Source organism: Candoia aspera, chromosome 3 (genome assembly GCF_035149785.1).
Source record: "Candoia aspera isolate rCanAsp1 chromosome 3, rCanAsp1.hap2, whole genome shotgun sequence".
Classification (NCBI taxonomy): Eukaryota; Metazoa; Chordata; class Lepidosauria; order Squamata; family Boidae; genus Candoia; species Candoia aspera.
Genome location: NC_086155.1, coordinates 26,097,663 through 26,124,893, shown reverse-complemented (window position 1 = coordinate 26,124,893; position 27,231 = coordinate 26,097,663). Strand labels below are relative to the sequence as shown.

The 27,231-nt window shown below is 38.3% G+C and overlaps 1 protein-coding gene across 2 annotated transcripts in view; it reads left to right on the top strand.

Annotated features, from left to right (window-relative positions):
* Positions 1-25,642, top strand: part of DHX35 (DEAH-box helicase 35) — a 42,548-nt gene extending 16,906 nt beyond the window's left edge. Inside the window, exons 10-22 of one of the 2 annotated variants that reach the window (XM_063297173.1) lie at positions 2,226-2,322; positions 6,497-6,655; positions 7,513-7,723; positions 9,147-9,271; positions 11,970-12,024; positions 13,472-13,567; positions 15,132-15,226; positions 16,958-17,035; positions 17,801-17,930; positions 18,348-18,429; positions 19,070-19,141; positions 20,846-20,984; positions 23,609-25,642. In XM_063297173.1, coding sequence (XP_063153243.1) covers positions 2,226-2,322; positions 6,497-6,655; positions 7,513-7,723; positions 9,147-9,271; positions 11,970-12,024; positions 13,472-13,567; positions 15,132-15,226; positions 16,958-17,035; positions 17,801-17,930; positions 18,348-18,429; positions 19,070-19,141; positions 20,846-20,984; positions 23,609-23,653 — 1,384 coding nt within the window. In that variant the 3' untranslated portion in view covers positions 23,654-25,642. The remainder of the gene's footprint in view (positions 1-2,225; positions 2,323-6,496; positions 6,656-7,512; positions 7,724-9,146; positions 9,272-11,969; positions 12,025-13,471; positions 13,568-15,131; positions 15,227-16,957; positions 17,036-17,800; positions 17,931-18,347; positions 18,430-19,069; positions 19,142-20,845; positions 20,985-23,608) is intronic. The other variant, XM_063297172.1, reaches the window with a different exon arrangement.
* The last annotated feature ends 1,589 nt before the right edge of the window (positions 25,643-27,231 follow it).

The window sequence follows — 27,231 nt, the reverse complement described above, 5'->3', positions numbered from 1 at the left end:
GTCAGTTCTTTTTTACTTTGAATACCATGTGGAATGACTAGATATACACACACATATATATATACACACATATATATATATACACTGCGTGCACAATTATTAGGCAAGTTGTATTTTTGAGGATGAATTTCATTATTGAACAACTACAGTGCTCTCCGTCAATCCAAAATGTTAATAAACCTCAAACCTGAATATTTAAGAAAGTAAAAGTGAGGTTTTGGCTTTCTTAGGAGCATATCTATGTGTGCACAATTATTGGGCAACTATTAGTGTGCAGAATTATGCAACTAAATGAAAAACGAAAATTCTCCCATCTCATTTATTTTCATCTGTTAAAGTGAGAATAATAAACAACTCAAAATTTACAAATAAACATTTCTGACATTTCAAACAAAAAATCAGTGACCAATATAGCCACCCTTCTTTGCAATAACAGTCATAAGCCTTCCATTCATGGAGTCTGTCAGTTTCTTGATCTGTTGATGATCAACTTCTTGTGCAGCAGCAACCACAGCCTCCCAGACACCGTTCAGAGAGGTGTACTGTTTTCCTTCACCATAAATCTCCCGTTTGAGAAGGGCCCACAAGTTCTCAGTAGGGTTTAGGTCAGGTGCGGAAGGGGGCCATCTCATTATTCTTTCACCTTTGAGGCCTTTACTGGCTAGCCACGCAGTGGAGTACTTCGATGCATGCGATGGAGCATTGTCCTGCATAAACATCATGGTCTTCTTGAAAGATGCAGACTTTTTCCTGTACCACTGCTTGAAGAAAGTGTCTTCTAAAAACTGGCAGTAGGTTTGGGAGTTGATTTTGAGTCCATCTTCAACCTGAAAAGGTCCAACTAGCTCATCTTTAATAATACCAGCCCATACCAGTACCCCACCTCCATCTTGCTGGCGTCTGAGTCGAAGTGGAGGTCTGTGCCCGTTACTGATCCAGCCACGTGTCCATCCATCTGGTCGTTCAAGAGTCACTCTCATCTCATCAGTCCATAAAACCTTTGAAAACTCTGTCTTCAGATATTTCTTGGCCCAGTCTTGCCGTTTCAACTTACGTGTCTTGTTCAGTGGTGGTCAGGTTTCAGCCTTCCTTACCTTGGCCATGTCTCTGAGCACTGAACACCTTGTACTTCTGGGCACTCCAGGTAGGATGCAGTTCTGGAATATGACAGCACTGGAGGATAATGGGTTCCTGGTAGCTTCACATTTGATTCTTCTCAAACCTTTGGCAGTTAATTTGCATCTTTTTTTTCTCAACACGTTTCTTGCGACCCTGTTGACTATTTGCAACAAAACGTTTGATGGTTCTGTGGTCACGCCCTAATATCGTAGCAATTTCAAGAGTGCTGCATCCCTCTGAAAGACTTTTTACAATTTTTGACTTTTCAGAGTCAGTTAAATCTCTTTTTTGGCCCATTTCGCCTGAGGAAAAGAAGCTGCCTAATAATTATGCACACCTTGATATAGGGTGTTGATCTCCTTAGGCCACACCCTCCCTCATTACACAAATACACATCACCAGATATGCTTCTATCCAATAAGCATTCAGGTTTATACAGCTTGGAGGTGGAAAATATGCATAAAAATGATGATATGGTCAAAATACTCACTTGCCTAATAACTCTGCACACAGTGTATATGACTATACACACACACACACACACACGTACACACACACACACTGAAAGGCTGGATTTTCCACCACGCTTTTATTTCCTTGTGTGGTCCTGCCCATTCTGATTCTAAGATAAGGCAATATGTTTTGGGTAACACTCCGTGTATATGATAATGACAGTTTTGATTCCTGCTTGCTTGTTGGAAGTCTAAAAGTTGCTTCTGGACTAATAGTTACTGAAGGCCATTAGAACCAGATTTCCAAACTTGTTATAGATTATTCAGATATGAAGCATTTGAGTGTATATTGATTTTACATTGTTTAAAAATCAGATTTTTAATAATATGCTGAAGGATATTTACTGTTTCTTGAACTGCTTTTCCCATTACTGTGAAATAACATTTTAAGCATGTGTATATAGATTGAAATATAGAATGTGTGGTAGTATCAAATGTTTTATGAAGAACACAGAAAAGAGTAGTTAGGGTTCATTTTGTGATCCTGTTAAAAGGATCTAATCTATTTGTATTTTCTTTATTCCTGGTGATAAGTAGAAATTGTATTTCCCTTTATTGGACTAATTTTTATGTTTCTCCCTTTGCCCCTAACAGTCCTGTTCCAGATTATGTGAAATCGACTGTGGAAACGGTCATGAAAATTCATAACTCGGAAGGTGATGGAGATATACTGGCATTTTTAACTGGCCAGGTAGATGCAGAATAAACTTTGTCTTCTTGAAATTATTGGTTTGCTATAAGATAATATCTTCACTTTCTTTCATGCAAGATTGTTGATTGCATCTATCTTAAAATATTTGTTATATTAGACTTCTACAGTCTAGTGACTCTGAGAAGTTTTGGGGCTACTGAATTGCTAGCTTGTAGCTATGGACTGTTTGGCTTGAAATTTTGTGATTTGTAGTTGTATGTCAGGAAGATATAAGACTGGGAAAGTGTATGTACATGTGTGTCCATGCACATGAGAGACACATACACAAATGGGGAGTGCAAATATCAAATGTAAATATTTAGGCATTTTCTTTTAATAGTGATGTATTTGCCTATTTTAGAATAATGATAAACCAATGCAAGAGTGAGTAATCTATGAATATTTCTTCCTTGTCAAGTGGTACAGCAAATTAAATTGATCGGTGGAATTTCAGTTTCTCCAGAACTTCCCTTTTGCTTCCAGTGGATATATGATAGTATACAATAGTGTTAGGGATGTATATGAAACAGGAAACATGTTTTGTTCAGAACCTGGAACAAACCAAGGCATTTTCAGAGATTTTGCCAAACTGTTTTGGACCAGCCATAGTTCAGCAGAACCAAAGCTTTGAATGTTTTGGCTGTTCTGGGTTTAGATCAGTGTTTCTCAGCCTCAACAACTTTAAGAGGTATGGACTTCAACTTCTAGAATTCCCCAGCCAGTTGAAGTCCACACCTCTTAAAGTTGCTGAAGCTGAGAAACACTGGTTTAGATGAAACAGACTGAGCTGAGCAAGACTGATGTGTGTTGTTCCATCTCTTCTCTTTTGTTCTCAGCATCTCCCACCGGTCTGCCCTCTACAATCTTTCCCTTTCCATGTAGCCTCATCTGCCAACGTCCTTGGCATTTCCCCCCACTCTCCCTCAACCATTTCTGCCTGGAACAAAAGCAGTCCCATTTCATTCTGTGTGTGGAACAAAGCACAAGAAACATGTGTTCCGGTTCAGCACAGACCACCAGAAATCAGCTGTTTTATGTCCAGAATGGTTTGTGCATGGGACATTTTGTACATCTCTAAGTAATACAATGCAAATTCATATTTCTAATCTTTAGTCATAATGCTTATTGCTTTTTGAACCTTAGGCAAGTTCTTTACTTCTATTTTACTTTACTTCTATTTACTTCCTGGACCAGGAGGCCCTTCGAACAGTCACTCATGCCCTTGTTATCTCTCAGATAGACTATTGCAATGCGCTTTACATGGGGCTACCCTTGAAAAGTATCCGGAAGCTTCAGCTGGTCCAGAATGCAGCTGCGCGAGCTGTTTTTGGTGCCCCCAGAAGGGCACATGTAACACCACTGCTGCACGAGCTGCATTGGGTACCAGTTTGCTTCCGGGTCCAATTCAAGGTGTTGGTTATCACCTTTAAAGCCCTACATGGCATGGGGCCAGGTTACCTGAGGGACCGCCTCTTCCCCATTACATCAACCCGTCCCACCCGATCGTGCAGAGAGGGCATGCTATGGACCCCGTCTGTAAAAGAATTTCATCTGGTGGGGTCCAGGAAGTGGGCCTTCTCCGCAGTAGCTCCCGCCCTGTGGAATATGCTGCCCCCGGAGGTGAGATTGGCCCCATCGCTCCTGGCCTTTCGGCGGAGTCTGAAGACCTGGTTCTGCTGCCTCGCTTGGGGTGGAGAGGGGAATTGAGTTACATGGGGATGGTTGTTATAGACCACTCCTCCCACACTTGAACTGTTTTAGGTGTTTCATCACTTGGATTTTTTATTCTTTATTTTTTATTTCTATTTATAATATTTTTACTGTATTTTATTTTTTGTATTATTCTGATGGTTTTAATCACTTGTTGTAAACGCCCAGAGGCCTCCGACGGGAGGAGATGGGCGGGGATAAATTAGATAAATAAATAAAATAAATAAATAAAATTTTAGCTTTAATGGATCAAGGCAACAGCATATAGAAGTAGGAAGGCTGAGGTACAGAAGTATATGCATTACCATATAATGGTAATTTGTAGGATATGATACAACATAGATTGGGAGTAAGGAGAGCAATTGGAATGTGCTTGACAGCCAAAATATGTTTAATTGCAATTATGCAAAAATGCAGTTATGAATACTGTAGGCCTGCGTCACACATACAGATATCGTAACAATCAGTTGAGTGAACTGCAATTCTGGCACTTTCTGTTGTATGAGGAAATATAGTCCTTCGCATTTAGATTGATTTGTAAGAACACACAGTCCTCACAATCTCAGTTCAGAGGAATAGTCTACTTTCCTTACCTACTGGGTATGTAAACACTGGCTGCCAGCTTATTTCAGAATATTTGGAGAGGCTGTTTCTGTTGTTGCAAAAGAGGAGGGTTGGGCATAGAGCAGTAAGCTTCATTTGTGAAGTTTCTGGAAATTGTCCACTCTTTCAATAAATGGAATAAGACCTACCAGCTATTTTCACATGTTAGTGAACTTGTCTGATCACTGAGGACCAGGACAGCAGATTAAAAATGTCCTGAAGTATATATGATATGTCAGTTCTTCTACAGGGTTGGTTCCAGTCGGTGGTGATTGGGGAGGAGAGTCCTCTGTCCTCTGCCCCTGCTTTGTGGGGTGCCACAGGGGTTGGTGCTCTCCCCTCTCCTATTCAACACCTACATTAGATTGCTGGGTGAGCTCATCCATCGCCATGGGGTGAGGTATCATCAGTATGCTGATGATACTCAATTATACATCTCCACCCCTGGCAAGCGATGCTGCGGATGTACTGTCCCAGCGTCTGGAGGCTGTGAGGGTCTGGATGGGGAACAACAGGCTTAACTGAACCCTGGCAAGACTGAGTGGCTTTGAGTTTTGAGCCCCTCTGGTTCTAGGTCTTTATCATCTTTGGTACTGGATGGGGTTGCAATGCCCCAAACAGACCCTGTGTGCAATCGGGGGTCCTCCTGGATTCATGGCTCCTGCTCGATGAGCAGGTGGCAGTGTGGCTAGGAGGGCCTTTGCACAACTTTGTATTGTGCACCATTTGCGCCCTTTCCTAGATCAGGGGGACCTGCTCATGGTCACTCATGTCCTGGTCACCTCCTGGTTAGATTACTGCAATGTGCTGTACATGGGGCTGCCCTTGAAGAGTATCTGGAAGCTTCAGCTGGTGCAAAATGCAGTGGCACGGGCAGTTATGTGGGTTTCTGGTAGAACACATGTTACTTCTCTGCTTCGCGAGCTGCATTGGTTGTCAGTTGGTGAAGTTGGCCTCGTCACTGTTGGGCTTCCAGAGGTCCCTCAAGACTTGGTTGGGGCCAGGTGAACTAGTGAGGTGACTCCCTTATTTTTAATATCCCTCCGTCTTTTATTTTTTGTTTTAATTGGTTTTTAATATTTTTGACGTATTTATTGATTGTTTTTAGTTCTTTGTATGATGCCCAGAATTGCTTGTTTGTGAGATGGGTGCTTATATATGAATTTGAAAAATAAATAAATAAATGAAATATATCAAATAAATGAAAAATTCGGGTTGTTTTGTGCAAAAGGCCAGAAATCATAATTTGGAATGAGATGAAAAATAAGAGATAAGGCATATACTACCTCTGTTAACAAGAGTAAAAAGAAGACATTATAGTAATTAATTAATTGAAATACTTGTCTTGACAATCCCCACCCTTCCAGCAAAATATTTGGGCAAATCCAAATAAAGGTGGCAAAAGTGTAAAGAAGCCTGAAAAAGAAAGTTTACCTAATTTCCAAGTCCACAAAATATGTATCTTCCACTCAGCTTCTGTAATTTGCAGGGAAGTTTAATTTCAGCTAAAAAAAAAGAAAAACAATAATTTTACTTCTTTTTCTGTTATCAGTTTGTTATGTATGAAGAAGACCTGTAAAAACAACCAGATAATTGATGGTTCTATGGGGCTCTAGTATGAATGTTCCCATTCTGCTTTCTGTGCTTGATTGGAAAGTATTGTAGGGCATTGGAAGAAAATCACTTTGATCCCTGGCATCCTATTTAATTAACACAGTTAACCTGCCTTTTTAAGATAATGAACAGGGGAAAAGTCTTACGAGAAACTATTATATGTCTCCTTTCAGAATATTTCATCCCCATGATACACTCTTGAAGGTAAATATAATTTAATCCGTCACTCACTTTAATACTTTTCTAGGAAGAAGTAGAAACAGTTGTTTCTATGTTGATAGAACAAGCTCGAATCGTTGCTCGCACAGGCATGAAGAAGCACCTGCGCATTCTTCCTATGTATGCTGGATTGCCTGCTACTGAGCAGATGAAAGTTTTTGAGAGGGTATCTCATAATGTGAGAAAGGTAGAGTATTTTACTTATTGTTCCTGTACAGCCTTGCCCAGCCTGGTGTCCTGTGTCTGTATTGGGACTGCAACTCCCAGTATGTCCGGCATAAACACTGTGGCTGGAAATTATAGGAGAAACAGTCCGAGTACTTTGGAGGGTGCCCAGTTGGGTAAGGCCGCTCTGTGTGTGTGTCCGTCATCTCAGACTTAATTTGGTGGGATATGCATAGAGATGCTTTATATCACACTTGACAAATATAGAGATTACTATTTTTTATATTGTGTTCAGAAACTTACCATCTGCTAAGTTGTTCATTTGGCTGTTAAGAATGCTGAATGCAAATCAGACAGGTTGGCTCTAGTGGATATTGTCAAGATCCTCTGCATCAATGCTGTTTGTTTTCTTTTCCCCCTCTTTTTATCCTACCTAATTATGCACTTTCCTTTTCAATAGTAGATGAAAGAACAGTTAAACTTTTTATTTTTAAAAAGGAAAACAGCATGGCTTTCCATCTAACAGTTAGGCTATTTATTCTGGCAGTTTTATATCTGGACTGAACAGACTGTGGACTGTAATTTTGTCTTTAGGAATCTGTTCTTAACCTGTAGTTTGTATAGACTTAACATGGACAAAATAATGCTTTACGGAAAAGATTTCAGTGTTCTGAAATCGCTGTTCCTGTTATATATTCATTGACTGAGGTTGAATAATAAGCATTTCCTAATAGCTCTAGTTTTGTTTTTGTTGTTTTGGGGATTTTTAAGGCAGCCCTTCAAACAAGCCATGGTTGTTGTTTTCTCAAGCTTACCTAGTTGTTTATGAGTAGGGACATTGAACTTGTATCAAACTACTTTTTACTTTGGTCCTTTCAGGTGATAGTGGCTACTAATATTGCAGAAACCTCTATCACAATCAATGGCATTTCATTTGTCATTGACTGTGGCTTTGTGAAACTTCGTGCGTATAATCCAAAAACAGCCATTGAGTGTCTTGTGGTTGTCCCGGTATCTAAGGCCTCGGCGAATCAGAGAGCTGGTCGTGCTGGTCGGAATCGCTCGGGAAAATGTTACAGACTTTACACAGGTGAAGTACGCTTAATAGTGGAGTTTTAATCTATTGCCAGTAGTTTCATAACTGAGCTATGCAACTGAGAATTGTAATAATTCAGCTTTACAGTCTGTAAGAAGATTTTATACGGAAAAAAATAAACTTGTATACCTGTTTCTTATGCAGACTGTTAAAAAAATCTTTTGCAATAAGAGAATACATAGAGGGAATTTTGTTAATAATCAGATGTATCTACCTCCCCACCCCAAAATAGAATTTTATGGTTCATTTTTATCTCTGTTCCCTATTATGTTCCTCAGTATGTTACGGAAGCAGATTTTCCTGTAATTTCCTTTTTCCTGCGGTCCATCATATCCTATTTAATGCTGCCCAAGAGGCTGTACTGTAGAAGGTTCCAGTGAAACTCTTCTTTATAGCCAGTTAAATGTTCCTTGAGAGCCAATTTGGTGTAGTTAAGGCATCAGGAGACAAAGGAGTTCTAGTCCTGCCTTAGGCACAAAGCCAGCTGGGTGACCTTGGACCAGTCACACACTCTCAGCCCTAGGAAACAGGCAGTGGCAAACTACTTCCGAAGTTTTGCCAGGAAAACTGCGGGGACTTGTCCAGGCAGTCACCATGAGTTAACACTGACTTGAAGGCAGCCCCCCCGCCCCAAAGATCCTTGCCATATTCTCATATTCTCAAACTTGGGGAGTGTGGAGGAGGTTTTGACGTGCCTATGTATCTTTTATCAGGTAGCTGTGTGAGAACTTTTCTAGTCGTGGCTTTTTGCTTAAATCTGTACACATCATCAATAAATCTGAAATCTGCATTTCATCTGGATGATGAGTCAGAATTTTATTGAGTCAACTGGGTCATAACTTTACATAAAGCCACGACTAGAAAAGTTCTCACGCAGCTACCTCATAAAAGACACACAGGCGTGTCAAAACCTCCACATTCCTCCCCTTTTCCCTTAACAGTCCAGCATTCCACTCCTGGCCGGCTGGCTGATTCGACCTTGGATTTCTTCTCACTCTCAGCAACTTTTCCCCTCCCATCCGGAGCTTGACACTCGTTGCTTCAATGGCAGAGAACACAATCAACAGATCTAACAACTCTTTGATTGTGGGTTCTGTCACTGGCTCTGTAAAATTGTATTGCAGATGGAGATTTTGCTATTGCAGTGCACAGTATGTGGAGATAGCCATGAGCAACTTCTAAAGCAGCTGCACAAGTGTGGAAAAATATGTAGCTGCTTCAATTATTTGAAAAGAGGTGCTTCATATATGTTTTTGTGCATTCTAAAGCACCACTTTTAAAGGATTTGCACAGCCCTGTTTGTTATCAGTTGGAACACCTTGCATTTATATCTGTTATTAATTGAGTTCTGGAATCTTATAATGGGATAGGATTCATGTTTAAAAGTTACTCATGAAGAACTTTGCGTTCTCCACAGAGGAAGACTTTGAGAAGCTGCCACAGTCCACCATTCCTGAAATGCAACGCAGTAACCTGGCACCAGTTATCTTGCAGCTTAAGGCATTAGGAATTGACAATGTGCTTAGGTTTCCCTTCCTCTCAGTAAGTAAGAGAACCTTGTTTAATCTTTCATGTTTGTCAGGTTATCAGTGAGAAACAAGAATTCTTGAGATCTGCTATCCTTTTATAGTATCTCTAAGGTCTATTCCTTGCCATTCTTCTGTATAGTAAATAGGACTATCAGGAATTTCCACAAGGGTGAGTAAGGAGACTTGTAAAAGAAGGGTAACTATTTTGTCATCCAGCAGATGATATGACCGGCAGAGGAGGAAGGATTTGCTCCATTGTACCCACATCAGTTCATTTTCTGTGTTGTCTTCATTGGATGGCTGGTAATTTTGAAAGGCTAATTCCAAAGGCTGAATAAATATGGTGCTTGGCTTTCATGTTGCCTTTTATTTTGGCTCACCTCATGGAAATATGAGTGATGGGAGAGAGAGTGTTTGCGTGTTCTCTGAAATTAATAGACACTCAACAAATCATCAAAATCCAATGAACCATAGCATAATTTGAAAGTGAGTGTAGTAAAGTGATAAAGATTTTAGACTTGGGCCATAGACACCCACAATCAAGTCCTTGTTTAACTGTGGAGCTCACTGGAGCCCTTTGGATCAGTCACTCTCAGTTCAACCTACCTTGCAGTGTTTTATTGTATGAAATCAAAGTACAGCAGATCCCAAAAGAAGAAGCTATTTCTGCTTCTCGGTTCTTGCTTTTCATGAATTAGTTTAATATTATTTTGCTTCAGACTACATATACAGGCGTAACCATGGTAAGATTTGCACATAAACCTTGCCTCCAACATAGCTTTGTCTAGTTCCTCTGTAGACCTTTATGTGCTGAGTGCAGTGTTCTGCAAGCAGACAAACTGCATGGTTACAAACTTGGTTGCATTAAATAGGATTCAAAATTTATGAAGGTAAGTAGACATTTACTTTAAGTTCTGCAAAAAAGTATTTCTCTTCAGATTTTATAAATGTTTGCTTATTTGAACTTTATCAGAACTTCAAGTGGGTTCTCTAGATATTAAAGAGAGTTTGAGCAACACCAATGCTTGGTGGTAGTTTCATTTATTTCATAAAGTCATCCAGCATAGGTGTCTTCTTGGGCTTGTGGCTCTTGCTGGAAGCCATGATGGCAGCCATGAACAGGGGGGCCTTTGCTCCAATTCATCTTGTACACCAGTTGTGCCCATTCCTGGACTAGGAGGCCTTACTCACAGTCACTCATACCTTAGTCACCTCCTGTTTGGATTGCTGCATTGCCCTCTACATGGGGCTGCCATTGAAGCCCATCCGGAAGCTGCAACTGGTCCAGAATGCAGTGGCATGCACAGTTTTGTGTGCCCCAAGGTTCACCCGAATTACACTACTGTTGTGTGATCTACGCTGGCTCCCAGTTGCTTTCCGGGTACAATTCAAGATGCTAGTTATCACCTTTAAGGCCCTACATGGCACAGGGCCAGGTTATTTGCAAGACCACCTCTCTCTGAAGGTATCTGTCCATCCTACTAGGTTATATAGGGTGGGCATGCTCCCCTCCCTTAAATGTTGTCATCTAATGGGACCTTGGAAGCACGCCTTCTCAGTGGCAACCCCAGCCCTTTGGAATAGCTTCCCACTAGAGATCCAAGGGATCCCTACTCTTTTAGCCTTCTGGAAGGCCATGAAGACTTGGCTCTTCCCCCAAGCATTGGGCTAGGATAGGGGGAGGCTCTCTGGTCTGGCGCATATGAGATAGGTAGCCATATATAAATCCTGTAAATAAATAAACAAACATGCAATGTGCCAGTGTGAAAAATTGTCCCCTCAGAACCTTTAGTGCATTCATCCATAATAAACTGTTTCTTGTAAATAACATTTAAGAATTTTTTTTCTCCATGCATGAACTGCTCATTTCAGGTTCTGCTACATTTCTATCCAAGTTCTGATTTAGACTTTGACTTGGCCATTCCAAAACACTGAATTTGTACCTCATCCTTTCTCACAGAATTTTATAATCCTTCTGCAGACCTTAGTTCTCAGTATATTCAGATATTTAGAGGCATTTTACAGCCTCAGCCTGTTAGGCACTAAGCGTGTATCTATACTCTTTTACTGCTCTTTTATTGCTTTAATAAGCAGGTTAAACACTGGCATAGTATTTCATACAGCCACTGATTTAATACATGGCTATCAAGGTGTATTCAGTTTTATTCTTTCTTTATTTAACTTTTATCCCACTTTTATTTTTGGTCAACTCAAGGCAGCATCCATATCTAATGCTCCCACCTCCTGTTTTCCCCACAACAACAACATTGTGAGGTGGATTGGTCTGAGAGAGAGAGTGACTCCCTCAGCCAGCTTTCATGTCTAAGGGAAGACTAAAACCCATGGTTTCCTGTTTTTTAGTCCAGGGCCTTAGTCACTACGCTAAACTGGCTCTCCTTGTCTTATAAGTCAGGGTTCCTCAACCTTGGCAACTCTAAGGTGTGCGGACTTCAACTGCAAAGTTGAAGCAAAGCTGGCTGGGGAATTCTGGGAGTTGAAGTCTGCACACCTTAGAGTTGCCAAGGTTGAGGAACCCTGCTATAAGTCAGAAAGTGGACAATATTTTAATGTGTGCCAATCTTGCTGAAGCTAAGTAGATCACAGTAGGGGCTTACCTGTTCCTTCTTGAATTCACGGAAGGGCAGGTTTGTAAATTGAAGATATATTTTTACAGCAAGCAGAGCAAATTATATTACTATTTTTTTCCCTAGCCTCCACCAGCTCAATCAATGGTGCAAGCTCTGGAGCTATTGTATGCCTTAGGAGGTAAGATGATTGGTTGGTTTCTTTTTACCTATAGAGGAGATTAAAGATATTCACATTATCACCTTTACAAATAGGCATTATTTATTAATTAACCAAAATAGGACTGTCTTGTTTTTAAAGTACCAAGGTTATGAGACTAAAAACATTTTTGACTTTGATGCAGAGCGCTCTGAAGATTTGCTTCTTTTGTTTCAAATGCATGCCAAAATTATAAGGCACTTCTGTTTTTCAGACTGAATGTTGAGAAGAAATGTCTGTAGCTGTTATGTGGTATAATCTCCACTGCAGTGTTTCTTGTACATTCTTTGCAAATGAGTGCTACTCATCACTTACAGGAGTGCTGCTCTGATCAATTAATATAATTCTTAGATATTTGTGCATTGATTGTTAAGGAATAGGTCCAAACCACTAAATTAAAAGATGACTAAAAACAGAACCCTTGTCTGGAATTGAACTGAAGTAAAATATATTTCGATAACAGATTTTGAGAATTTAAATTACTTTACATCAGTGTTTTTCAACCTCAGCAACTTTAAGATGTGTGGATTTCAACTCCCAGAGTTCCCCAGCATGCTGGCTGGGGAATTCTAGGAGTTGAAGTCCACGTATCTTAAAAGTTGCTGAAGTTGAAAAACACTGCTTTACATAAACTGTATCAGTAATAAAATAGGGATTGTAAAAGAAGAAATGGAACTTCTCTTACAGAAATTGAGTGTGTTCTTTCTTAGTAGTGGCAACAGTCATTCATTGGGCTCAGTTTGCTCAAAGAGCTGCTCTTTGCTTGATCATCGATGATGCGTTTATGTTTTTGAATATTATTGAGCCTTTGGCATTTTCAGCTTTCTGTTTTTGTGACAGCATCTGAACTCTGCTGTGAGGGGCCTCTCATTCCTTGGGTCTGAAAATAGGTACTTTTGTGAAGGTTCAGTTATGCACAGAAACGACACATTTCCAATGAGTAGTTTCTAGTATTTAGAAAGATTGATGAACCCCTCAGTAAGCTGCAAAATTATTTTGCTGATAATTTCTTGCACTTTAGAAGAATACTCTGATTGTCATTGCATTTTTCATTTGGATTGTCAGTAATTTATATCCTGCAGATGTGCTAAAAAGTCAAAGGCAAAAGCAAAAATACAATGAAGCAATACATTTTATACAATTAGGTTATCATTAAGAGATTCTTTTAAGATTTCAGGCTGTGAAAATATTGGGAGGCATTGTATTCTTCTGTGAAAAATGGATATGGAGATTTCAATATTCATAATTGATTATATTTTTGTTATATGAAGATGTAGCAACCCATATAATAAAAAGATCGCAGGAATATGGTTTTAGCTCTGGAAAATAATACAGTCAATATTATCTTTCTATGCTCTGAACACTTTATATTTAAATCATCCTGAGTTACCAGTATTTACATTCTGTGTCATTGATTTTTCTCCTGCAGGACTTGATAAATATTGTCGTCTCACTGAACCTCTGGGAATTAGGATAGCAGAGTTCCCTTTAAATCCCATGTTTGCAAAGATGCTCCTAGAATCAGGTAATATGGACTATTATAATTTGGATAGTTAATTCCTTACTTTATAAATAGAATTTTTAATGTGCATTTATCATTAAAAATAAGTAATTTGCCATATGTTTCCATTAATGTGATAGACATCTGGATCATGAAAGTGGGATAGGAGTACGGAGAAAGCAATGTAGGAGATACAATACTGTTTCTTGTGATTGCACAAAAACAACAGTTTAAAAATCTTCATGATTTGACTTTGTAATTTATTAAATTTATATCCCACCTAAACTCAGAGGTTAAAATGGGATGCATGAGGGTCTCCCCTAATTTTATTCCTTCAACAGGAACAACCTTGTGAGGAAGGTATGGTTGAGAAGGAGTGACTGGCCCAACGTTCCCCAATGAACTCTGGTTGAGAGTGAACTTGAAGTTGAGTCTCCCAGGTTAAGATCCAACATCTTAACTGCTATAGTACAATGACTGTTTTTACCCTGCCTTTTAGAACCACTAATGCCAGAAATAGTTGCATTGCTTCTTGCCAAATATGCCATAGATTCCACAATCTGTGGAGTTGTGTATGGCATTTGTATATCAATCCTTTGCATCTGCTCAGAGGGGTGCTGCCGAAAATTAGGATAGCAGCATTCATTCCAGGAGAAGTGACTTCTGCTGGAATGCTGAAATCAGCCATTTTCCTGAACCAAGTCAACACCTTTTTTTTTTTGGCCTGGGGCATATCTGAAGATTTGAGAGTATGTGGTAGGCACACTCACAGAATGGCTGCCTTCCAGAAAGTGGTATTACCAATCACCAGAAGACACACTTAAGACATAAGCACACATACTTCCATGCAGAGAGACCTTTATGGGCCCAAAGGTACCCTTCCAAATAAAAACACACTAGAAACTAGTGCTTAGCTTTGTAATATTCCAGGTTAAGTCCAGATGTAATGGAGAGTTTGATGGCTACTAAGTGAAGTGGCTGATATGCCCAGGCAACATGTTGCCTATCCCTAAATTAAGGTTTGCATTTTCAGAGTAATTGTTCATGCAATCTGGCTTTAATGAACATGCACTTGTCTTCTATTTCTTGAGCCCTCTTGAAAGGGCAATCTCAAAATCAGAATGTGAACAAGTGACTCCTCAGTTCTAATCATAAGATGAAAGAGCTGAAACCTTTTAATCCATTACCTGGTTCAGAAACATAGCCAGACAGTATGGGAATATAGTCAGGATTTACACGAGAATGATTGGATTGGATTATCTCCTTTCCAAGTGACATTTAGTTTTTCTATTCTCCATACAAAAGCAAAATTTCAGTGGCACTGTTTTAATATATGAGACCATTGGCCAATGACCAACTATTCTCGACAGAAAGGAAAGCGGTTCTCATAAAGCGAGAATAAGCTTTTCCCTTTTTTCTGCTTCTGTAAAGTTCATGTGAGTGCTTTTCATATTTAGGTTATTTTGTAATATACTATTTTTATAACTGCTATAGCTGTTTTAATCAGAAAGGTGTAACAAATGAAGTATTGCTCCGTGACAATGAATTTTCTTTTCCTTACCCCACTTTTCCTTAAATAATTTTGCAGGAAATTTTGGCTGCTCCCAAGAGATTCTGAGCATTGCATCCATGATGCAAATCCAAAATATCTTCACAGTTCCTCCAAACCAAAAGGTTCAAGCTGTAAGTGCTGGTCTGTACCCACCAACATACCTTTGAAACTCTTCCAGGCTGTTTGCATTGATCTGTACAGTTGGGTATCTTGTTTTCATTCATATTGTGTTCCTCCTCATTAGCTATTTAAGTACGTTAAGTGTGACTTGTGTTTTAATGATGTAGTTTTTGACATGCTTTTGAAATACAGTTTGGAGTGTAATGCTGACAAGATTATTCTGTTCTTGGTTAGTTGAAACTCTGTTCCAAAGTGGAGATTTAACCTCTTGGGGTTGCACTCCTGTTGAAAACAAGGATTTACAGTTTGGGAGCTCATCTGGAACTAGCTTTGCTCCTGATTGCCCAGTTTTGTTAGTATGGTCAGGAACACCTTTATCTGGCTTACACTCACATGCCATTGCAACCATAGTTTTTAAAGAAGGTTGATATGGTCGTTGTAACCTCCACTTCTGTTAGAAACTAGCTGTTAAGGATATGACTACAGCTAGGTTCCTGGAGCACACAGCTATTGTGTTTTTACTTTTAAAGTCCTAAATCAGAAGTGTGTAAACTTTTTGGGGCCAAAGTTCACGCTTAGCTTTTGAGTAGCATGCTGGTGTTGCATTCCAAAAAGTAATTGGGACTGAGGCAAAACAGTGGGCAGAGTTAGGACAAAAATTAAATAGATTAAATAAATGGAAGCAATCTAACTTAATTCATATTTTGTATGTAACAATTTTTGGGGGGGGGGTCACATTAACAATTACAGTTTTACAATAATGTTTGGATAGAGCCTTGGAGTTGTACCCAAGGCTTTATGAGACTGGTTGTGGCCTGAAGACTCAGATTTTGCATCCTTAATCAATTAACTTAGAAACAAAAAGTTAAGGGACTGTCTCCTCCTTAGTGAAACTACTGGCTCTTTTGCATATTCCATTGCATCTGATAGTTGTTGCAAACATACAAAAATATCTTTGTGTGATTCTTTTTTTTTTTCCTTTTCGGTGTTGAAGTGATAGCCAAACATTTATTACTGCTGCAAATATGTAGTCTGGCAGAGTTTTGTGCATTATCATTTCTGGCTGTTTTGGTGGTGTTGGTTTCCTTTTGCTTAGCTGATTTCTGTTTGAGTTTCTTAATTTTCACTGTGGATTTTTTTTTGTTTTGCAATGGTTAAGTACTTCATTTACTTTACAAGAAATGAACAAGTAGAATAAATACTGTCCAAAGAGAATACTTTTTTCCCAGGTGTAAAGAAAAGTTTGTTATAGAGTAGGGGGGGAGAGATTACAGTATTTCACTATTCGGTTTATTTCACTGGAAAATAATTTGGAAAACACATTATGTTGTCAAAGTTGAAACTGTTGCAATACTTTAAGAACTTTATTTGTACAAACCTTAAGTCATAATGGCTAAGTAGAAATATTGTATATCAGTAAAATATACAGTTCTTCCAGGTTTCTGTGTTAAATGCAATACAGTTTTAAGTGTTCATGCTCCTCCTCCTCCTCTTCCTCCTCCTTAAAAGTGAAATAGGATGATATGCATAACAATGAACAGTGTGCAAAACAAAATTGTACCTGCTGTGGGAAACATGGAAAGAAATAACACATGATAATAGATGCACTGACAGTTGGAAAAGCCTAGAGGATTCATAGGCTTCTTGCACTGTTTTTAGCTGTATTGATATTTCTGTATCTCCACCAGGAAAAATAATTCCTGCTTCTGTTGTTTGCTCTATAAAATATTTCTCCTTTTCAGATTAGAGAACACAGAAAATTTGCTGTTGAGGAGGGTGACCATCTCACGATGCTTAATGTCTATGAAGCTTTTATAAAAGTAAGCAGCTAAACTGAACTAAAGTACAAAAAGACCTTTGGGTTTTCTAGCCATGATTCCAACTGATGTGAATGTAGACCAGAAATATCAGTTGTAATAATTAACATTGGATGGGTGTTCTAAAGCAAGTAAAGCCAATTTTAGTTGTAATGAAGGCAAGAAGCTTAGCACAGATAACTGAAAACACTGTTGTGATTTTAGAGATTTAACAGCATGTTGTGTGTTTTGTAGACATACTTCTTTAGAATTATCTCTCTTATGGAAAGAGATTGGAACATGCAATATTTAAAACTGAAGCTGAGATTCTTAATCTTTATAATTACTTGTGTTCTGTAACTCAGAGCATATTTGCTTATCTTTGGAGTATGTGCATTTGTCAATGTTAATGACTTTATTGAAGAATTCCGCCATCTGCAATGGCTTTCTCAGTAGAAATTAAGATTTAGGATGCAGATAAATTAAACAGTAACAGCAAGTTTCACAGTTCATGAGATTTACAAGAAGGATGTCAAGTGGGTTTAAAGCATTTTATTATTTAAGTTAGCAAGATCGTAGAGTCTATTTTGCAAATTGCCCTGTTTTTTTTTTCCAAAAGGATTCTAAGGTTTTGAGATTGGTTTTGCCTTGTAGTCTGCAATGGGGGGAGTTTGTGTATACCTTCATTCCTGTGATGTTAAGGAAACAAGAATACTGCATATGAAGTAAGTGCTAATACTTTGATAGAAATTTTGTTGGTGTGCTTCAGCTTTTCCTTTTTATTTGCAGCACAACAAAAGTTCTCAGTGGTGTCAGGAGCACTTTCTGAATTATAAAGGCCTTGTTAGAGCCACAATTGTAAGGGAGCAGCTGAAAAAACTTCTTGTCAAGTTCAAAGTGCCAAAAAAATCCAGTGAAGGTATGAACTACCTACTTTAACAATGGGTTTCCTATGTATTTTTAACGTTTAGTCTGCAGAATAGAATTATTCTGTTTAGTTCAGCATGTAATAGTATTGGTTTCTTTATTTATAGGCATCTTCCCTTAATATCCACTGACTTGTGTCAGTAAAATGTATTTTGAGAAAACCTTTCCCCTTCTTTTTTCTACCAATAATTTATGGTTGTTGACTATTATTTTTTCTCTTTAACCTGAGCCTTTCATGTATCATAGGAAAAGATAACTTTGTCTCTCCATATTTTATTTTTGGGTTCAGCTCCTGTAAGTCCCATGCTTGGCTGCTATAATTTGAAGTTCAGAATATCTGGAGGACACCAAAGTACCTATCTCTGATATATGACCTCTGTAAAATGATAAATCCATCTCTTTATTTTAGGTGATCCAGACCCTGTTCTAAGGTGTATTGTTTCTGGATTTTTTGCTAATGCAGCCAGATTTCATTCTACTGGGTCCTATAGGTAAATATATTTATTTGATTTTAGCCTAACATCTGGTGTGCAGTAATCAATTAATATAAAACATCCACAGTACAGTAATTAAAAAATAAGCAATTACATTAAAATATAAGCACAAAATATATCAATTTATTTTAGTAAATTCTTCCAAAACCAGTAGAAATATTACTGTTTTCATTTAGCAGTGAAGCACAGGCTAGTTATGATTGAACTGAAGAAGTTTGGTCAAGATTATACTTGATGAAACAATCATAATACACACAAAATATACTGTATTAAATTATCACAATTTGAATTCATAACATTCTTTGTGATAGCCATCAGTTGGAACAATAGGTCCATGGTATGCTTGCTCAGTTTTGGCAAACTGATCATCCTGATAGTGAATTCAATTGAGCTAAATCCAATTAGGCTGAGGCATGTTTTTCTTGACAAAGTCTCCTTCATTTGAAAAACAATCAAAATGAAAAGGAGATTTCAAAATATTCAAATGAAAACGGGGAAAGAATTCTGAAAATGTTGCTGATCAGTAATATCCTGATCAAGCCAATATTTAAGGAAATTGATAGTGGCCTGTATTGCACACAAACACAGACATGTTGCTTTGGTAAATAAAGTATTTCTGAAATAATGTTATTTCAAGGACTATTCGTGATGACCACGAACTTCATATCCATCCCACCTCAGTGCTGTATGCAGAGAAACCGCCTCGTTGGTAAGTTGTTGATTTTTTTAAATTATTGGATGAATGTGATATTGTAATTTATTGAGAGCCAATCTTTAACAACACATTACATTTGAAAGATTATAATTTAGAAGGCACATTAATTTATACAGTAAGATGCAACATGGAATGCCTGGAAAATTAAATAACTGCTTTTTATCCTTCTTTCTGTATGCTTCATTTTAAGTAAATGCTATCCAGTATTATTTCTTTGATTTTTGATTACAGCCTTCATAGTGACTGCTTTTGGAATAGGTTGTATTGTCTGCTAGAGGATGTTAAAGGGTTTGCCTTTGTGGAAAGTACATATAATATATTTAATCACACTTGCTGATTATTTGGTGGTGTGTCTATCCTTGTGATTCTTGATCTCTCATCAGCTTTCAGTATTGTTGACTACGGTTTCCTTTTGGTCTGGCTTTTATGGTGGGAGTCACCATTTTACAGTGGTTCTCCTCCTTTCTCTATGGCCGGTTCCAGTCAGTATTGATGGGTGGGCAAAAATTGTACCCACAGTCCCTCACTTGTGGGGTGTTGCAGGGTTCATTGCTTTCTCCTCTTCTGTTTAACATCTACATGAAGCCATTGGTTTCCCATTGGGTTGGGGTCAAATATCACCAGTATGCCAATGATGCCCAGATGTACATTTTGACCCAGAGCCAACTTGGTGATGCCATCAATGTCCTAGCTCAGTGTCTGGTGGCTGCACAGGTCTGGATGGAGAGGAACAACTTGGACTCAATCCTAACAAGCAAATATTAGTATTGCTAATTCCCATGCAAGGTCATCACTAGATCATTCAGCTCTTCAGGGATATTTCTGCATGAAGCGTACATTATTTTCTTTGAACTCTTTCTTAGTATGCTGAGATGTAAAGCTGACTTCCAAAACAGTTGAAATACTCTAAATGTCTTCATACACAAGTGGGAACATGCATATAAATTTATAGCATAAAGATGTTCATATTAAGGCTTACTGGATACATTATGAGTAGTTTCTTATGGAGTAATAATGGGACAGTATTTAAATGCTTTTTTAATGGATGCTCTTTATAATGAGCTATGTAAGGGATGAGGTTGGTGTGGTGGAAGCCAATGGTTCCCAGGCTAGAGATGGCTATTATATGAACATAGCTGTTAGACTCTTAGCAGATCATCAAAAAGCAGGATTTTCACAAAGTTTTCTTTAACCGGATTTATCAAAAGGGAAAAAGGATTAGGTTACTGAAAAGTTTGTTAGGATGGACTTTTCTTGATCCTCTTGCTAATCACCCTCTGATTCACAGAGAAGGTAGCCACCATTTTGCCTGAGCAAGGAAGAATGTACAGATATTCTGTACTTAAAATATTTTCAAACTGCTATTCTCTTTTCTAAGTCCTGAGAAACCCATTATAGTAACACAATTATCTGACTTCAAGACATGAAGGAGTGGGAGGAAAAAGCCTTGAATTTAAGCCCTTGAGAATATATAAAAGTCCTTGAAATCTTTGCACAGTAGCGGTCAGTCAATTGTTGTTTGTGCAGCTTTGTACTTGTCTGCAGTTAAGATTCTAATCTGGCCAAAGTGTGTCTGTGAAACATTTGCCATGCCAAGAAGTTAAGCTAAGGATAAAATATTGGAAGATAATTAACTTACTTCTGAGCTCAGGTGTGAAGTCTCAAACACTGTATTTTTTTTTTCTATTTAATTTTTAGGGTAGTGTACAATGAAGTCATACAGACTTCAAAGTATTACATGCGAGATGTTACAGCTATTGAATCTGCTTGGTTATTGGAACTGGCCCCTCACTTCTATCAGCAAGGAACGGTACAGGCTCGGCATAGACTCCAAACGGTACCATTGCTGTATTGGCAGCTCTTGTTATTTTATATTTTCTTGTGTTTTGTATTTTGCTTTAATAGTGTTTATTAGGCCACAATATACTTAAAGATTTAACTTTGTTTGCTCTGCTTTTTATACTATGATGGGTGAATCTGTTTCATTTTTCTTCAACTTGGAGAGCTCCATTTACTGTAAATTGTTGGAAAAATACAACCTTCTACTCATAAAGAAACCATGATTAAAGCAACATGTTTGACATGGAATTTTTTTTGGTAATTCTGTAAAACATTATTATGAACACTTTAATATTCACAGTTTTGTTGAATAATTATAATACAGGCTAATATTTACAGAATAATTGGTAATACTCTTTTCAGTGAGATTGACACAGAATAGATTAGAACCCAAGAAAAGCCATGGAATAGTGTTCCTTCTCAGGAGAATTAGTGCCCTGCAACATCAACCATAGTTTATTTTACAAAGTTGATATGATTATATGCTCCCTCTCTTTCACTTACCAGATTAATTCTGTCCTTCTCCCATTTTATCTTGCTTGGTAAATTCAGCTGAAAGATTATAATTGCTTTTTGATGAATTAGTGGGGCTAACCCATCCCTCTGTGCTCTAATCAGCACACCATTATCAGCTACCAATATACAGGTAGTTCACGGGTTATGCAAAATGCAACTAAAAAATTGTGGCCATGTTTGCACATGCATAAAATGGTGGCTGGTTTTCTGCATATATGTGAGCATGGTGGCCACTGTACCAGTACATATAGAAACATGGTGGTCAACCTATGCAAAAGTTGACTTGCACAAGGAGACCAGGAACTAGGTGGTGTAAATCAATGATTGCCTATAATAGTTTAAAGCTGAAAACGTGTTTTCCTTAACCAAGAATCTAGCTAGTTTTAACTACTCTTGTTCCACAAAATGGCTTCAAAAAAGGGATAATGAGGGAGAGCACAGGATTTCACATACCATTCTTGGAAATTTAACCCTGTGGATTGGAGTTTGAGCTGGTCACACCTGCTTGGTGATCTTCAGCAAGTGATGTATTCCATCAGCTGTAGACTACTCCCCTCTCATTTGCAAGAATGGGATAATAATGCTGACCTAACTTAAGAGATTTGTTCTGATGATTATGTGACATATTTAGAAAAGGTTCTCTATGAAATGCTAAATTTCATGCAGTAGAAACATGTCAATGTTTATAGCACATCACAATGCAACATTTTGCTGTGACGAAATCTTCTGAAGGTTGCTAATTCTAGTCTTATAAAAATGTGTAGGCATATAATAACTTTGTGGTCTCAAGTTATTGACTGGGAGTACTATTTTACAATTTTTGAGGAAAGCTAGTTACTAAATAATAGATCACAACTACTTTAGCAGAATGGAACATAGTGTTAAAGATGTGAATATTTCAGTTTCTGGTTACAAGCCCAGATATGCCATTAACAAGAAAGTAAGGCATATAATAATAGTTTTCTATTAACTGAAAGGGCACGCCTGGAGTTCTAGGTAGTGTCTGCATTGCTAACCATTTATATCTAAGCTCATGCCTGAACCGGTAGAAAGTGGTCCAATAGTTGTAATATGAGATGGGTGGGAAAGAAATATTATAAATTAAATAAATAAATAAATAATCTTTATAGTGTTATGTAATATTTAGATCCAGAGTAGGCATTCTCTCTTTACTTGTTGCTCCTTTGGAAAATTAATTTTTTATTATCGTTTATTACCATCTTATTTGCAAATGCCGCTAAACAAGGTAGTTGCCAAACAAGGGCTGAATTTCTGAAAAGTCAGCACAAAATGAAAAACAACATTATTCTTGAAATGCTCTTACTTACAATTATTTATGTATTTATCATATTTTTACCACCGCCCATCTCCCCCACAAGGAGGGACCCTGGGCGGTTCACAGTAAGAACAATTTAAAATTCAATGAAAATCATAAATAATACCAATAATTGATAAATATATAAAATTAAGTCTTATTTCAGCAAGCAGTAGGAACTAAAAGGTCTTCCATGGAAGAGAGAGCGACCATTGTTAAAAAAATGCTGTTCTATGAATATCACTTCGATTTTTAAATGTAAAGGAGAGATGAGGTCAGCTTAGTATCCAGGGGCAAGGCATGTATTTTCTTTAGAAGACAAATAGAAAGGAGGAAAAAGAAAACAACTGCAGTTGGCCCTGTGAATTCTTCTGAGCCACCATCTGTCATATCAGGCGAGCAATAGGTATGGTAAGCAGCTCTTCTTGCAGTGAGTATATTACGCCATCTGATTAATAGTGGAAGACACCATAATAATAGAAATTCTATTGATGAAGGAATTATAAAAGTCTGTAACTTTGCAAGGTGTGCTTTCCTCATTTTATTCTTTTTTGAGTACCAGACACCAACATTTTTACAAATTCAGAAACAACAATGATTTCTGTATTGGCAAACGTTTGCATGCTTTTAAGCTTTCAGCAGTATGGCAAAATGGAGTTTTAGTAGAGCTGTAACAACATTGAATTTGTTGCTAGTAGGTTGCTAGTTTTGATCAACTCTTTGATGAAGAGTTGATTCATTAGAGCATTTATGAAACAATAAATTAAAAAAGTTTCTTTTTTTCATTGCAGCATCTTTCCCTGAAAGCCAAAAGAGCTAAAGTAGATGACCATTGACTCTCTCTGGCTGTTGAAGTTTGCCATGTGTGATGCTGAAATTGTTGCCAATTTGAAATTGTACAACTGTCCTTCCAACAATTAGTTGATTAGCAACCTGACCCCATATCAACTATACATGTTGAAATGCCTGCTTGCCAGGATTCTGTAGGGATGTATGCATGACCAATATATTGTAACACTTAAATAGAGCTTGTATTGTGGACATCTTATCCAGCAGTCTAGTTGTGATGACCACTCCCGTTCATCAGGGCATTATGCTCATTTTAAACAAAGTAGAAAAAATTATCAGTGCAAAAGGAGAGATACACAATTCAAGGAAATCTGCAAACATGGATAACTACATTGTACTCTTGAAGCAGAAAGGGGAGGAGGCAGATACAGTGCCCTCAGAGAGTTGCTCAGGATCCTTCAGACCACTGTGAGAAATTTGATCATCCTGGACCTACCTGCTAATTGTAGGCAGATTTGGGAGCACAAGCAAAGCCTTGACGTACCTTAATGGGCAGAAATGAAAACCTTGAAACTGTGATTGTGCCTAACTGCTGTGATTTTTTTCCCTGCCTTTTTTCCTGTAAAGCAATAGATTTCTAATCTTTTACCAGTTTCTGCATTTGTTCTTTCTTGCATTTTGTCTCTTATAATGGTTATGCTTTTCAAATTAGCCTGTTTTACAACCATCATGTCAAGATTTTCACTAAATTGAGCTCTTTAAGAAAGGACTTTAATGTGGGTATATTGTTTGTTGTTCCCTTTTGTTTTATATTACGAAGTAAGGAACTTGGGGCCAGTCTCATGCATAAGTATCTGTACATTCTCAACTTTTTGATATTGTAGTTAACAAATATCTGTGGTTCTTTGGGCTGTGGTTTATATTCTATGCCAGTCTGTTAAAATTCAGATAGTGGTGATTATAGCAATGAGGATAAAGAGTCCAACTTTAAGATGTCAGAGGAACCACCTCCAGAGGACATTCTTTTTTTCCCCACCTAAGGCTCAGTAGAATATAAGAATTCCTTGGAGTGGGACATCAGAACTTCTAGTGCTCTACCTAGGTTTTTGTTGCATGCTTCTTGTAGGATAAATACATTTTGGTGAAATGACTGTAGCATGGGGGAAAAAGATACTCTGTGGAAGCAGCAAATTAGAACAAATTCAAGAAATTAAATTCCTTCCACTGGCCCCATTTTACAAAAGTTCCTATTAATTTGAAATCCATCTGACAGTATTGTTTTTAGCCAAATCTAACCAATGACAAAATTTGCTTCCATGAATCTTTTTTTTTTAAAAAAAACTTTGACATACACATTTTTAATAAAATGCTCTGAACTTTGCAGTTATGCTAGGACTGTCTTCCTCAGAGATGAAGTATGGTCTGTATAGAGTACATTGCTTAAGCTGTGCATTGGCTGTTTTTCTTTTTTTGTAATTCCCTTCTTTGCCTCAGTATGTTGGTTTTGAGATATATATATTCAAATATTTTAGGTATATGTATTTTGGATATATGTATTTGTCTTTCTTTCTAAACATGAGTTGGTTGTTCTCTTCTTTCTCCTTCCTCTTTTAAAATTTATGTAAATTGTGCCATTTTTACACAGAATATGGATGTACATCCTGAGTCACTTTTTCAAATCCCTCTTCCCATTCTGCTTTTCACAAATCTGCAGAGAAGCTTGATCCATCAGTGTGTGATCCACACAATGTCTTTGTGCTGTATGTGCAGCTTAACAACATTTAATTCTAATCTTTGGATTTATGATTTTTCTCCCTCTCCCCCTGTATGTGAATTCCATAGGCTTGCCATTGTCTTTTATTTTTTGTGCACTATGTAATGTCCAGAATGGTGTTGATGCTCCATAATGAGCCTCTAAAAAGCTCTTTTCCTTTAAAGGAGTTCGCAAAGTCCTGGATACAAAGTATGTAAATTTCCATGTTGTTTGTCTTCTTGTAACAGTTTAGAAAAAAACAAAATAAAGTTGTCTTCCATAATCCTGGAAATGTTGTGCCTGTTTATAAAAGGTAATTTGTAAGTATCTTTTTATATTTTCTATCCATGTGGTTTTCTTGGTAAAAATACAGGGGTGGTTTACCATTGCCTCTCCCACACAGAATGAATGGATGCCTTTGCTATTGTCACTAAAGTGATCCTCCTCCTCCTCCAGCATCTTCCTATATCACTGCTGCTCAATTCAGGTGCCTGCATGTTTTAGCTAGGCATCTGGGATGACCTACACACCTTGGATGATCCTTCTGGGAATATATGCACCTTGCACACACTCCCAATATACTTTGCTTATCCCTCCCAAGTACCCCCACCCCCATGATGAGGCAGCATAGCAGGACTTGCTGGGGGGGTGGGGGGCGTGTTACGTATCACCATTAGAAGACTTGAAAGATGAGGTTAGGGTTGGACCATGGAGAAAGTCTGTGTGGTTACTCAGAATTCACAATGACTTGATGGCATATAATGATTCATAAGTATCAAGTTTATATTTTAATGTTAGTTTCTGGAGAGCTAGTTAAATGTAAATAATGAAATTGATACTGGCTACCATGATATAAGGGACGCGGTGGCGCTGCGGGTTAAACCGCTGAGCTGCCGATCGGAAGGTCGGCGGTTTGAGACCGCGCGGCGGGGTGAGCTCCCGTGGCTCGTCCCAGCTCCTGCTCACCTAGCAGTTCGAAAACATGCCAATGTGAGTAGATCAATAGGTACCGCTTCGGCGGGAAGGTAACGGCGTTCCGTGAGTCATGCTGGCCACATGACCCGGAAGTGTCTATGACAACGCCGGCTCCAAGGCTTAGAAACGGAGATGAGCACCGCCCCCTAGAGTCGGACACGACTGGACTTTACGTCAAGGGAAACCTTTACCTTTACCTTTACCATGATATTAGATGAAGCCTTACATAGGCTGCAAAATTCTCAAGAAAAATGGGATTCTGTGCCATGTTTGTGTGTGTGTGTATTTGTGATCCAGAGAACAGGCACAGTTGCTTGAAGGGATTGCAGATAAATGCAACATTTCTACCCCCACATGCTCTGAAGCACATTCAGTCTGAAGTGCTGCACAGACATATCCTCCATCTCTCTGTGTGTGCTTTTATCCTGTCATTGTACAGTATTGGTTACATACCCTCCCTCCCAAGATTCCATAATTGGGTTTTATTAGTTACTAATAAGAATGAAAAAATAACTTTTATTAGGGGAAAATGACCATCCAAGTAACAAAATAGAGAAAGTGTGCAGAGTGTGGCTTCTGGAATTCTTTTCAGCCCATTTACCAGCAATGATCATGGGAGGCGCATATTTTTTTCTATGTAACTAAGTAACACATTAAGTCTGTCTGCAAACGTATTTGGTCTAGTGGTTAAGGCAACGGGCTAGAAACCAGGAGACCGTGAGTTCTAGTCCCGCCTTAGGCATGAAAGCTGGCTGGGTGACCTTGGGCCACTCACACACTCTCAGCCCAACTCGCCTCACAGGGTTGCTGTGGGGAAAATAGGAGGAGGAAGGGGTATTTGGTATGTTCACTGCCTTGAGTTATTTATAAAAATAATAAAAGAGAGAGAAAATCAAT